We start from the raw sequence: 11455 nt of genomic DNA, 5'->3' as shown, positions 1-11455 counted from the left end.
GCCTTGACCACCTCTTCAGAAACTGGTAGCTTGTCTCCACAATGCTTGAGAAGTAGCTGCATAATCTGTTCTCCTTGCTCCTTATTCGCTGCAGCCGCCTTGACCACCTCTTCAGAAACTGGTAGCATCTCCTGTAGACGCTGCAAGAGAATACTTGTAATGATAAATCCGCAGGGTCGAGTATCACGTACTGCAACTGTGAGCACCTTCTGCCAGGCATAGGGGGACTCATGCTTTTGCCACAGAACTGCCTCAGCTGCAGTTATCAAATCCTCGGAGACGCTGCCGTTACTTTGCGAGAGAAGAAAATTAGTATCCACGCCTTTCATCCTGCCCTTGGATAATATATTATCCAATGCTCTTTTTCCAGTTTCTCCCAGTTTCAATAACTGCATGGCAGCATCTACCATAACAGTCGTTGTATAGTTCAGTCTTCGCTCAGTTTCACAATGTTCTTTAGAATAATTTGGTGTAATCTCAGTAAGCTTTGATAGGCATTCCCCATCAGTCTCATTTTCCGGCTCGGATACCTTCCAGCCCATGAAAATATCACACAGGCCATGTGCAGAACAGTTTTCACGGACCGTCACATCATCCTCGGTATTCTGTACCTGTTGCTTAGGTCTCACCACAGGTGTTACTACCGTGTAGTAATCGGCACATAATCTGAGTATACTTGGCTGTGACAGGCCTTCAAGAAGACAGATAATATCACCCTCTTGAAGTAACTCTCCAGAAGCTTGTAGACTCCATTCAGCCTTCCACTTATCACGATATCCCAGCTTCTGGCAAGTTTGATTGAAAGCAACTTTGAAAGTTTGTTGACTGTCTTGTAAAGAGTCGCTGGTTGAATAGATATAACCTAAAATCCATCCTTTACCTTTGATAATAGCTGTTTCTGACCCATAGCATATCTCCACAGAACATTTCGGAAAGATATGTTGTGTGACTCGCCTGAAGACCTCATGCCATGGAAGCTCATAATCTGGGACCAAGGCAGCACTATCCGTGTCTGAACTTAAGCCCAGCAATGCATAAATTTTGTCATGCTGTTTAGTTGCCTTGTGATTGCGGTACATACTAACAAGTTCACCAATCAAAAGTGTAGCAGTGGAATGGTAATCGTTATAAGACCGAAAAGATGCACCTCGGATAAGAAAAGAGACCGGGCTTATTCTGGCCATGAGTGTGGAAGAAGGCTCCAGATTATCTAGGCCCTCACAAAAATTATGTCCGTTGATCTGAACAGTACCACACATGATAGAAATAGATTGAGCGACCCCCACTTCTTGCAGCACCTAAGACAGGTTATTAACACCCTCGCTTTTATTTGATAGGATTAACATACCCAGATACGGCGAAACCAGTCTCGTTGTAACAACTTCTCACATTCCTCACGGACTTTTCCTCCTACTCGCACTGAAATCTTCTTCTGTCTGCCGAGAAGACCAAGTTGAAAAAGTGCTCTATCCCCGTATTCCTGACTCTCCCCCAGCCAGACAACAACACGTCTGGCTTGTGCATAGATCATCCGCATGAGCGGGATCTGCTTGCTCTTCTCACCGTCATCATCCTGATTTATGCTTATCGCATCAATCCATAGTATTCTTTCCAGCTGCTTGCTTCGGAGATGCAACAATGCGGTGTGAAGACTTTCAGTAACAGGGAGTATATAGCCATCGAGGATGATTGAACGAGATCTGATTGAACTTCCCCAAACATAGGACAGCGCCTCATAAAGATGCACCTCACCTGGTTGTGATAAATGGTAGTTGAAAAGCTCGCATTGGATCAAGGCATCTTCATCCTTGTCTGGCAAAAGGCGAATCATTCGTGTATATGACTTCGGTGGAAGTGGTGAGTAAGTAAAAGAGGGAACAAGTATATTTGAACCTTGTTCATGGGTTGAGGACATCTCCCAAGTATGTATAATAAATATATATTGGCCCTAGATGATGTCGTCCAGATTTATCAACGAAGCTTGTGCAGTTTCACAAGGTATTCCACGGGACGTTTCAAACAGGCCAGAAGATGAAGGCAAAAGCGGGGTGGCCTATAAATAGTCACAAGAAAATGTGGGACTGATCCCTTAAGTAAGTCCGAGCCGTGCATGTAATTCCGAAGAGATCAGCTCTACGCCCCACCTTCGACCGGCGACAAAGAACAGCTCCGCTGACATGCATGATCAAGTGGTAAAGACTATTTGTGGCGGAAAACTAAGCGTGTTCTTTCTTTCAAGGCACAATATCTTAATGAGCTGGCATGGCTGAAGGACAAATATTTGCCAGCTCGCCTTTAGCCAGCTACAGCCATATCTGCTATATGATTGGAAGATAGAGGTTTCCGAAACGTCCGCCATTGCGGCGATCGGCATCTCAGTCTTGGCTTTTTCACCTGCGTGACAAAAGAGAGAAAAGCGTTTCTAGGATACTAGAGCTGGTATAATACTACGCAGAGAAATACTGCGGCGAGCTCTCAGTCCTTGCACTTTTCTTCAAATCGTGTCTAAGGCCACCGGGTAATAGGATCAGCCGAGGAGCGTGGCCGCGAAGAGAGGTTCGTCGGGCTTACATCGGCCCGAGACCGGGGGTAACAAAGCCCGTGTCACGGAGAGTTCTGGCATACAATTCGCAGATACAGGTGTGTTCAGGTACATACGTCCTGTTGGAATGTATTAGAAGTAATTGACTCGTCGTGGACAACTTGCCCTTAACTGACGCAAGGAAGATAAAGGTACTAATATAGTACACCTATTCCTTAGGCCCAGACGTACTGGTAGCTCAGAGTCACGTGAAGATACGTTTCGCATGCTCTATCACGTGGTTTGGAAGGATCTGGAACCGCCCCGGCCCGGGCAGGCACCGTGACTGTATCCATGGCACGCAGACGATGCCCCTCCTCACCTCCATGTTCCCATCATACATCGCATGGACTAGTACCACACGAACAGAATGAGTAGTGCAGCGCATATTGCTCTGCTTATTATCCTATTTAGCCTGTCAGAAACTGCCCTTGGTCCTCCAAATAGATCATGCAAAGGACCGCTCTTCCCCAGCTAACATCTTATCGTTTCCAACAATAGGCTCTTCGGCGGGATATGTTGCCTTGATGACGTGGCACTTAGCCCATAAGTGAAACTGCCTCTCCGGCGCGTTACCTTGCTCCAGGCGAAGGCACCCCTTCGTATGCTCCAACTCCTGGAATCTTTAGCCGCAATGGCACACCGTCCGGAGACAGCCCGTCTCTTAGTCGTGGGCGTCGAAGCTCCACCCCCTTGCGTCATTCGCCGCTTCAGGACTACATTCGAGACACGGAGTGGGATCTTGCAGGAATAGATGGCGGCGAACAATATTTAATGGTCCGATATTCGATTGAATGGAGAGTAACTCTCAACAACCGCGTGGTAGCGAAGGACACGGAACAAGATCTGGGTTTGGATCCCAACTCCTACTGGTCAGGAATAAAGCAGAAAGCGGAAGATCTACTACGCCGGAAGATAGCTCGTAACCGACGGGTGAGACTAGACGACACTACAGTAGTGGTCTCTGTAAATGATCGCTCACAGCGCGATCTCGTCAAGCGCTTTGAGAAAACTGATGTTGACTGGACAGCTATCCAAAAGCAGCTCACGATGTGGGAAAATCTATTTCAGCAAGGCAAAAGGCTTAGGCTCTGTATCTCGATTAATTATCTAGATTCCGACCAGCCTTCGAATGGCGCTGACAAAAGAGGACAAACCTCAGTGACCAGAAGAATGCTCCATGCACGAGACGCTGAGATTGACGCGGAACAGGTTTCGGGGCAGCCCTCGGCCTGGCGGGACGTGTACAGAGTAATGCGCTGTCCTGGCTCCCCATGCCGCCTCGAATCGCAATATTGCTGGCAGGACCCTGTCGGGAAAAAGCATTATAGATTGCGCACACACCATTTGAGGAAACTGGTTAGGTATGTGGAGCAGGAGGGGGGTGTCATTGAATGCCACGATGATGTGCCCGACAACATCCGTGAGCAGTTGTATGCCGAGGAGCAGCAGCGGCTGGAACAACGACAGAAGGTCCCTGGGCATCCTGCAAGTGGATCCCCATTTCCAATCAATATCAACGTCCTCCCCACGCCACCGCCTCGGTCGACGTCTATATCCCCACCAGCTGCTGCGGAACCACCGGCACTAAATTCCTCACCGCCTAGTAGTTCTATCAATGTCCCCGGTCCGTTGGAAGTGGCAGTAGAGAACTACGCTGCATGGCAACTCTCGCGAGTGAATACTGAAAGCTTCAAGGATAATATTATTAAAGCACGGGATATAGCCTTGAATAATTGCCTTGACCTGAAGCAGATTTACCAAGATCAAGACCCTGACTTTTTCATCAACCAAGGCGTGAAACTGGGGGCTGCACGCCGGTTTGTCACTGAAATCAATGACTGGGTGCAGGAGATGCAATCGTGATGGCAAAGCCGTAACATTTAAAATATACTTTTTGTTATGACTGGTGTAGCCGGCTAAGTATCGAATATACTACGAATAGCCATAGTTACCTAGTAAGACGCTTAGTCAACAATGCTGTACGAATCTCTCGCCAAGTAGCTTACTGCACCTTAAACCGTCTCATGTGGATACTCAATGGTCAGACCTGCATGCCGAAAATGACCCTCTGCACTTTGCTGCTTTGCTCCAACCTTATCAACGCACCACTCCAAGAACGCTGTGAACCCCTGCTCCGTATTATCCTCGTACGCCTGCCAATTCCGCCGAATAAAGGCCTTAAGCTCAGCAAAGAACTCCTCTATGGGGTTTAGATCCGGTGAATAGGGCGGCTAATATACCAACTTGACACCCTTTTCGGAGCACGTCTGCTCTACCTTATCAGAACGGTGAAAGGACGCATTATCCATCACAAGCACAGATTTGGGCTCGGGCCACTTCCCGCAATGCTGAAGTAATTCTTCGATAAAATCCTCAAAGAATGATGCATCGGTTGAGCCTCGAAAAACTCTAGCAAGCATAACGCCGTCCTGTGCGTAGGCAGGGAGTATTTGGTAGCGTTGATCTCGATGGAATCTTGATACCTGAACCGGTGTGGTACCACTCGGAGACCACCCGCTTCTTCGAAAGCCTATTCTTTTGTCACATCCAGACTCGTCCACATAAACCAAGTGGAACGATCGGAATTCCGAAATCAGATGCATATAATCATCACGTAAATCGGCATTTCGTTCTCTCGCTTGCTGCCGACATTTCTTTCTAGACCAACCGGACTGGCGGAGTGTATCACTGATAGTGGACTTCGGCACACGTACGTCAAATTCGTCCAGCAGAAAGAGTTCCATTTCATGCAGGTACAGACCTGGCTTTTCTATTAGATGATCGCAGAGGGCTTCTAGCATTGGTGGAGTTAACTTCCGCGGGCGTCCGCCTTTTATCGGAGGGGCTTTGAGAGTGCCAAACAATCGAAGATTAGAGCGGAGTCGGAATATTGCGCGTTTACTGCAATTAGCGGCTTTAGCCATTTGTGATGTGGTTAATTCACCGCTGGCCAGCATATCGTGGATGAGGTCAAGCGTCGATTGAGCTAGATTGGGAGCCATTGCGTTGCTTGAATTGCAAGCAGTAACCAAGTGTTAGTATGGTGTTGGTAAGATGTGTTGGGCACGTGGATTATGGGTTAGAGGCACGTGGAGCTTAGTCATTGATACAGTATTTGGTCACGGTATAGATAGTAATTTACCATACAGCTGCGGGTTAAAAATTTTCCTGCCTGACATCCAAACATAGTTTAGTGCAGTTTCAGGTCAGGGTTGCTGAACCATTCAAAAAGAGTAAGTGGTGACACCGGTATCCGGACATACTGTACCATTCACGGCCGGCAAATATAGGCCAGCGGTATGGTGACTTGGGACAGGTGCGTCCGCCCAGGTTTTCTCCACAGATCCTCCCCAAGTGTTGAGGGCTGTCGGCTTCCTACTGAGATACCCTTGCTTCGTGTTATTGGGTTCGGTCTCATCCTCCCGGAGTTAGGATTTGCTTTCCAAGACTCCGTATCGATCTTTACATCGGACGGTGATATCATAGGTCTCGATGCCGTGGGTCGTAGATACATGGATGCCTTGGCCAGAAATTCTGAGGTGTAATTTGAGTGGTTGCTCGTGGAAATTAACCCAAGCGGACTATTGATAATGGTAATGCAAGGAATGTGGATATCTTTGACCTCATTTAGATTACAAACCACTGCGGCAGAGACCATTTACATGACTGTGATCCCGCATGTGACTCTCTCGCGTGATCATGGCACATTGATTCGTCGATCCAGTACTGGCCTCGCTACTGTTCCCCATCTCCGATAGCCGGCCCCACTGTGATGGAGTTTTGGAGGGAGAGCACTGTTTCATGAGCGGCTGAACTATGCTGAAAGCCTTCTATGCATTCCGGTATGTTCTTAATCGGAAGGTATGATGATGAGGCAGGCAGTGGAGATGACAGCCAGAAGAGGTAGCAGCGCAGAAGGTCAAAGCTAAGATGAAGGCGACGACTACAGGTACTACGTAGACAGAGCCAGGACGTAAACATACAAAAGGGGGAAAATCAACAGAATAAAAAATGTGGAATAAAAAAAAAGGAAAACTGTAGAGAGATATATAGGGTGAAAGTCCACCGTCAGCTCCCTTCTAGATTTACCGTGCCTCCCACCTGATTGCATCAGCGTCATTGTGGCCATTAGGCTGAATCCCGTCATTGCTCTGGTGGTGTATTTAGTTGCATGAAGCCAAAATATCCTCTGCCGGTGCAGACATACACATTGGAGACACACTCTTCTTTCTGCATCCAGACGATCGTCCGACGTATAGCCCTGCAGCTGCGGTGCACCCTACCTCCACTCCTACGCTCAGCAAGAACTCTCAGCACCGTGAGGTACGAAAGCATGTGCTCAATAACTGACGGCATCTCTGGACGACGTGTCCTCCCGTGAGTGGCCTCCGAACCTTACCAATATATGCGGCTTCTGACCTATTTTACTCTTACAGCGTAAGCTCCCATTTCAACGGGCCTTTTATGGCAGACATGAGCGAGGATCGTCGCCTGCCTCCGCTCCCATGTGTGGAGCCCTTGCCCCGCGGACCCTTAGACCCGTTCAGTGCCAACGCCTATGCCTCCGGCGCTTCAAGATCTCAGTACACCTGCCCGGATGGATCGACACGGCCGGGAGTGGAAGGGCGCGTTGTGGCCATTAAAGCGTCGGCACGCTCGGCGGAGTCTTCCTTGCAATCCGACCAATCCCAGAAGGTGTTCATGTGGCCGCAGGAGCTTTCCTGCCCTCAATTTCTGAACCTCATCGCCCCCACGAACATCAACCGCAAGCCGCCGTTGCAGCAGCAGTGCGGGCGGAAGCGCAAGGCAAGCATGGCCCCAGCGGGTTTGGAAAAGCAAAGGGAAAGGCACAGAATTGCAGAGGGCACCCGACGGAAGAACCTCAGCCAGCTGCACCGTGAGCTGGACCGCCGCATTCATGATTTCTTCCTGGAGCAGGCCGGTTGGAGCCCTTCCAAGGGCCTACCAGAATCCAAAGAACAAATCATTCAAGCTGCCATCTTCCTCATTGACTACATGGCCTGGATAATTAAGTACTTACTTCGCAAAGAGAACAAGATGCCACGCCAGCTGTTGGAATACCTAGCGACCCCGCTGCATACAGCAGCAGCAGCTGGTGTTCAGCCTTTGGGAGCAGAACCAGACTTCCCAGCAGCAGCTCAGAAGACTTCTGGAAGAAAACCAAACGTTGATGGAGCGTAAAAAGGCTCTCGAGCTCCAGCTGAGATTTATGGGCACATTTTACGACCTCCAGAGAGCGAACCTTTGACTTCTTAGTCCCTGGACCAATACATGGTCATCGTCGCCCGGTTTCGCATACGGGCCACATTCAGTGCCAGTCTAATAGCATCAACCCCTTATTCCCTTGCCCTGAATCGGTAGATGTGCTACTTTACAATCCCGGAAGGGGCCTTGTCATTTTCTACTGTGTTTTCCGGTACAGCAATGGCGTCAACTACAAACACCTGGTTCGGGACACGCAAACCTCTCTGCCGTGTTGTCTATGGACCGCCTGATCGAGTTAGGACAGATTTGATCCAATGCTTCTTCTATCGCACAGTGGAAAGGTGTGGTTTTCATCAACGAAAAGGAAACGAAAGAAGGAAATATGAAGCAATGACGAGCAATGGCTTACTTTGGAGTCTTTACAATAATCTTGCTTTTGTTTTCGTACGGACAGGACCATACTGTCTGGACTTTTTGGCCAGGGTCGAGAAAATTGTGGGCGACATTAGCAGGGTTTCCCTTTCGGGATATTGTCACTTATATGTACAAAATCGCGTTCGGTCTCTATATTTTCTAAGACCTAACTATCTTCCAGAGTACAATGTATGGGGACGGTTGTAACTGTCAGTTGGAAGTGAAATGAGTAAGGAATATTCAGCAAAGAAGTACACACAGATTGGTATTAGCTGGCAATTCAAGTATGAGCTAGTAGCTATGGTATAGTGTATAGTCGTTTGCTAGTAGTTCTACCCGATCATTGACTTTGCAGTTGATTAATTAATCCCTTATAATCGAAATTAACAGTGAGTTCTGCCCCTCACCTACTTATTACAAAGCTAATGCCGCTAGCTTCAATATTCACGATCTGGAAGGCGTCAAATCACTCTTTGAACCAGAAATTTTTTATGCAACCAGGATCACTGATTAGTTGGGTTCGTTACCTGTCTAGGAATTCTTAATTGCCGAATTTGGTCTTGACGTAAAGCATATCATCTGGAATGATAGTGGGCGGTGATTCGACCAGAGCCTTTCTGCCCGATCTCGGAGTTTCTGGGCGAGTTCCAGGTTTTGATTGATATGATTGATGCTGCATCAAGTGATGACCACAAGTGGCCCCATAAACCACAAACGGATCAGAAATTCGAGAGTTGAGGTTCAGAATCTGTCGAACCCTAGTTTCACTGAAACCGGCCCATGCCGCAAGAGGGTAGCTTGATTTAAAACACAGTCAATGAGCCTCCCTCTACTGCATGGCGGCTTGAAAGTTTGCTGGAGAAGCAGAGCTACCTAGTTTTGTGTCACTGTAGGCTGTCCCCTCCTAGAGAACCTTGGAGCATGGAACTACCATATCACCATATCGCTTTATAAGGGAGAACTCTCCAATCTTACTGTCCCCAGTATGAACGCCAAGACGAGCATAATTAGGATTTGGATTTCACTTGGGAGATGTACAGTTGTTTTCCTTCCCTTTCCTTTCCCTTTCTTTTCTTTTCTTTAGTTTTTTTAAAAGAAAAAAGAAAAATTCCGTGTTGGGACGATTTACCGACTGGCTAGTCCATTCAAGATACCGACTTTCCCTGAAGTTGTATTTTACCGTCACTTCGCATTAGTGCAAACTTTCACCAGATGTCGCTTACTGTGGATCTGATGAGGAATGCGAGAGTTTGGTGTGAGTCTAGTTTAGGTATCAGGCCTATGAATGCAACTAGGGGAATGTCTGTATAAACAATTACAAATATCAATCGAACCAGATTTCTAACTTTCTTATACTTCACTAGGGGATCTTCCAGCATGTCTTGATCCTGGGTACGATTAGTAAATATATATATATGTTTATATAGGGTACGTATGTTTGTAGTGTCAAGGAAAAGAGTAAAGGGGAAAAGAAGAAAAGGAAAAATGCAACGTAATATTCTGGGAAAAGCGCCGCCAAAGATGGGCTGTAGGAAATCCTGCACCTGTGTGCCTCTGTACATCTGAGCTCATGTAGGCCTATATTTTCGCCCAAGATACAATCGCATCGTTATTGCGGGAAAGGCGGCTAGAGGGTTAAAAAGACGCAGGTTGGTGGAAAGCTGAGTTGGGGATGAATAAGAATTTGTTGGTCTAGCCATTGACACCATTCTATTTCTAGTCATCTAGTCGAACTTTTCAAGAGGGTCTATCTCCTTACTCATAGAACCCATATCAGCCAATCGCCTCTCATTTTTCCTCACACGACGGAAAGCAGACATGCTCACAAAAAGTTCGCTTTCGTCATTTCCTATTCTCAGAGACTGTAAGGTGACCCACCAGAATCCACCCAGACCCTGTGAATGGAACAGAAATCGGAGAAAACAAACACCCCTGAATTGATGTTCTAAGCTGGGTTAGTTCAGTGCTCTCCGAGAAACTGAGGTTGGCGGTAGACTTCGGATGGGCAATTGCGAGAAGATTGTTCTGCCGTGACGAGAGTAGCGCCTCCAGAATCCAGGCGCCATTTTCACCATCCAGCGTTTGAAGGTACTTTTGGAAGGCGCCACCATGGTCATAAGAAAGTGGTAATACGCACCTAGATGGATGGACATAGCACCTTCCACGGATTCCTCACCAAAGAGCCTATGTACCCATCAGGTTGGTGACGTGGGCCATCGTTGGCGTCCGTACCAAGCGTATTCCCCGGAACTGATTACGAGAAAATGGTTTTGTGGGGGCCATCGCCAAGTGTTCAGGGTTAGTGTACACAGTTATATATAGACCCAACCCCTGGGAACATCAACCACCGACAACGGTAAACGATTTGATCCCTCGCAACTGATCGCCCGGCGCCAAACTACGTTGTAGACGACATGTCTACTTCCTCTGCTCTCTGGCCTTTATTGATACCATCCGCCAATCTTTTACCAGATTGCCCTGTGGACGAGCAGACTTTGGGTGAAAGGGTAGCAACAGTCTCTTTTGGTTCTTTGGACTTCCAAAACAACACAAGAAGTTAGTTGATAAGGCCCAGATACATTCAAGTTATACTCACCACTATGGGCCAATCCAGCCAATCATGGACTCATTGCAGAATCTACGCAACAGCCTCTTAATCCGTTCTTCCTGTGTTTCAATTGTTCCGAAAATTTCAGGTCATCGGTACCCTGGAAGGAAATTATATCCTACTACGGGTTTACTTCTGTGACCTGCTGCTGCTGCAAATCAGGAAACAACAAGGGGGTACTACAGGGGACATTCGTCAGTACGAACAGGGCTGAATGGAGGACTACGAGCTGACATCTAGCAAGATCCACCCATACCATGCAGCAGAGATTATTCGAGCGCGTGACCAACACGAGCAGTCCCTGTGGGTGTCTCGACAGAATAAGACATCGAAGAGCAGTTTTCGACACTTAGATAACCGTATCCACGTTCGTCTTTACCGGGAACTTCTTTTTGTTCCTTTATCCACCAATACGTGCTGGACACTCCTGAGTCATATAGTTGATTCCCTACAGCTCGAGACACCGCTGGGAGATGGACTCAAAGATTCCAGACAAGGTTGGAGCAAGCCATGCTAGAAATCATAAGGATTTCTTATCTAATTGCTCAGCAGCCTGTGTGAAATTGATCAAACATGTCCTCCGACAAGTACCCATTCCAATCCTGAGGAATATCGTCCAAGAT

General features: G+C 47.6%; 4 protein-coding genes across 4 annotated transcripts; 3 read left to right on the top strand and 1 right to left on the bottom strand.

Moving 5' to 3' along the window:
* Positions 1-2: 2 nt before the first annotated feature.
* Positions 3-1915, bottom strand: ASPBRDRAFT_139843 (HET domain-containing protein; the record flags this gene model as incomplete). Its single annotated transcript, XM_067619132.1, has 3 exons — positions 3-825; positions 904-1298; positions 1349-1915. Coding segments are annotated over 3 exons (1785 nt in total), but the record flags the coding sequence as incomplete, so codon positions are not given.
* A 1260-nt stretch (positions 1916-3175) lies between these two features.
* ASPBRDRAFT_139841 (uncharacterized protein) lies at positions 3176-4447 on the top strand (the record flags this gene model as incomplete). Its single annotated transcript, XM_067619131.1, has 1 exon — positions 3176-4447. A coding segment is annotated over one exon (1272 nt), but the record flags the coding sequence as incomplete, so codon positions are not given.
* A 2308-nt stretch (positions 4448-6755) lies between these two features.
* Positions 6756-7786, top strand: ASPBRDRAFT_139835 (uncharacterized protein; the record flags this gene model as incomplete). The annotated part of the gene is made up of 2 exons (XM_067619130.1): positions 6756-6961; positions 7021-7786. The coding sequence occupies 2 exons, from the start codon at positions 6756-6758 to the stop codon at positions 7784-7786; spliced, it is 972 nt and encodes a 323-aa protein (XP_067472781.1).
* Positions 7787-7876: 90 nt separating this feature from the next.
* Positions 7877-8509, top strand: ASPBRDRAFT_533223 (uncharacterized protein). Its single transcript, XM_067627051.1, has one exon. It carries the CDS (start codon positions 7967-7969, stop codon positions 8429-8431), a length of 465 nt encoding a protein of 154 aa, XP_067472780.1. The 5' UTR covers positions 7877-7966; the 3' UTR covers positions 8432-8509.
* The last annotated feature ends 2946 nt before the right edge of the window (positions 8510-11455 follow it).

Source organism: Aspergillus brasiliensis, assembly GCF_001889945.1.
Source record: "Aspergillus brasiliensis CBS 101740 unplaced genomic scaffold ASPBRscaffold_47, whole genome shotgun sequence".
Taxonomy (NCBI): domain Eukaryota; kingdom Fungi; phylum Ascomycota; class Eurotiomycetes; order Eurotiales; family Aspergillaceae; genus Aspergillus; species Aspergillus brasiliensis.
Note: the sequence above shows the minus strand (reverse complement) of the source record. Positions and strands in the feature narration are given on the sequence as shown.

Excerpts from the sequence above, each read along its gene's own strand:
- ASPBRDRAFT_533223 (XM_067627051.1), top strand. The coding sequence starts at position 7,967 with ATGTGCTACTTTACAATCCCGGAAGGGGCCTTGTCATTTTCTACTGTG.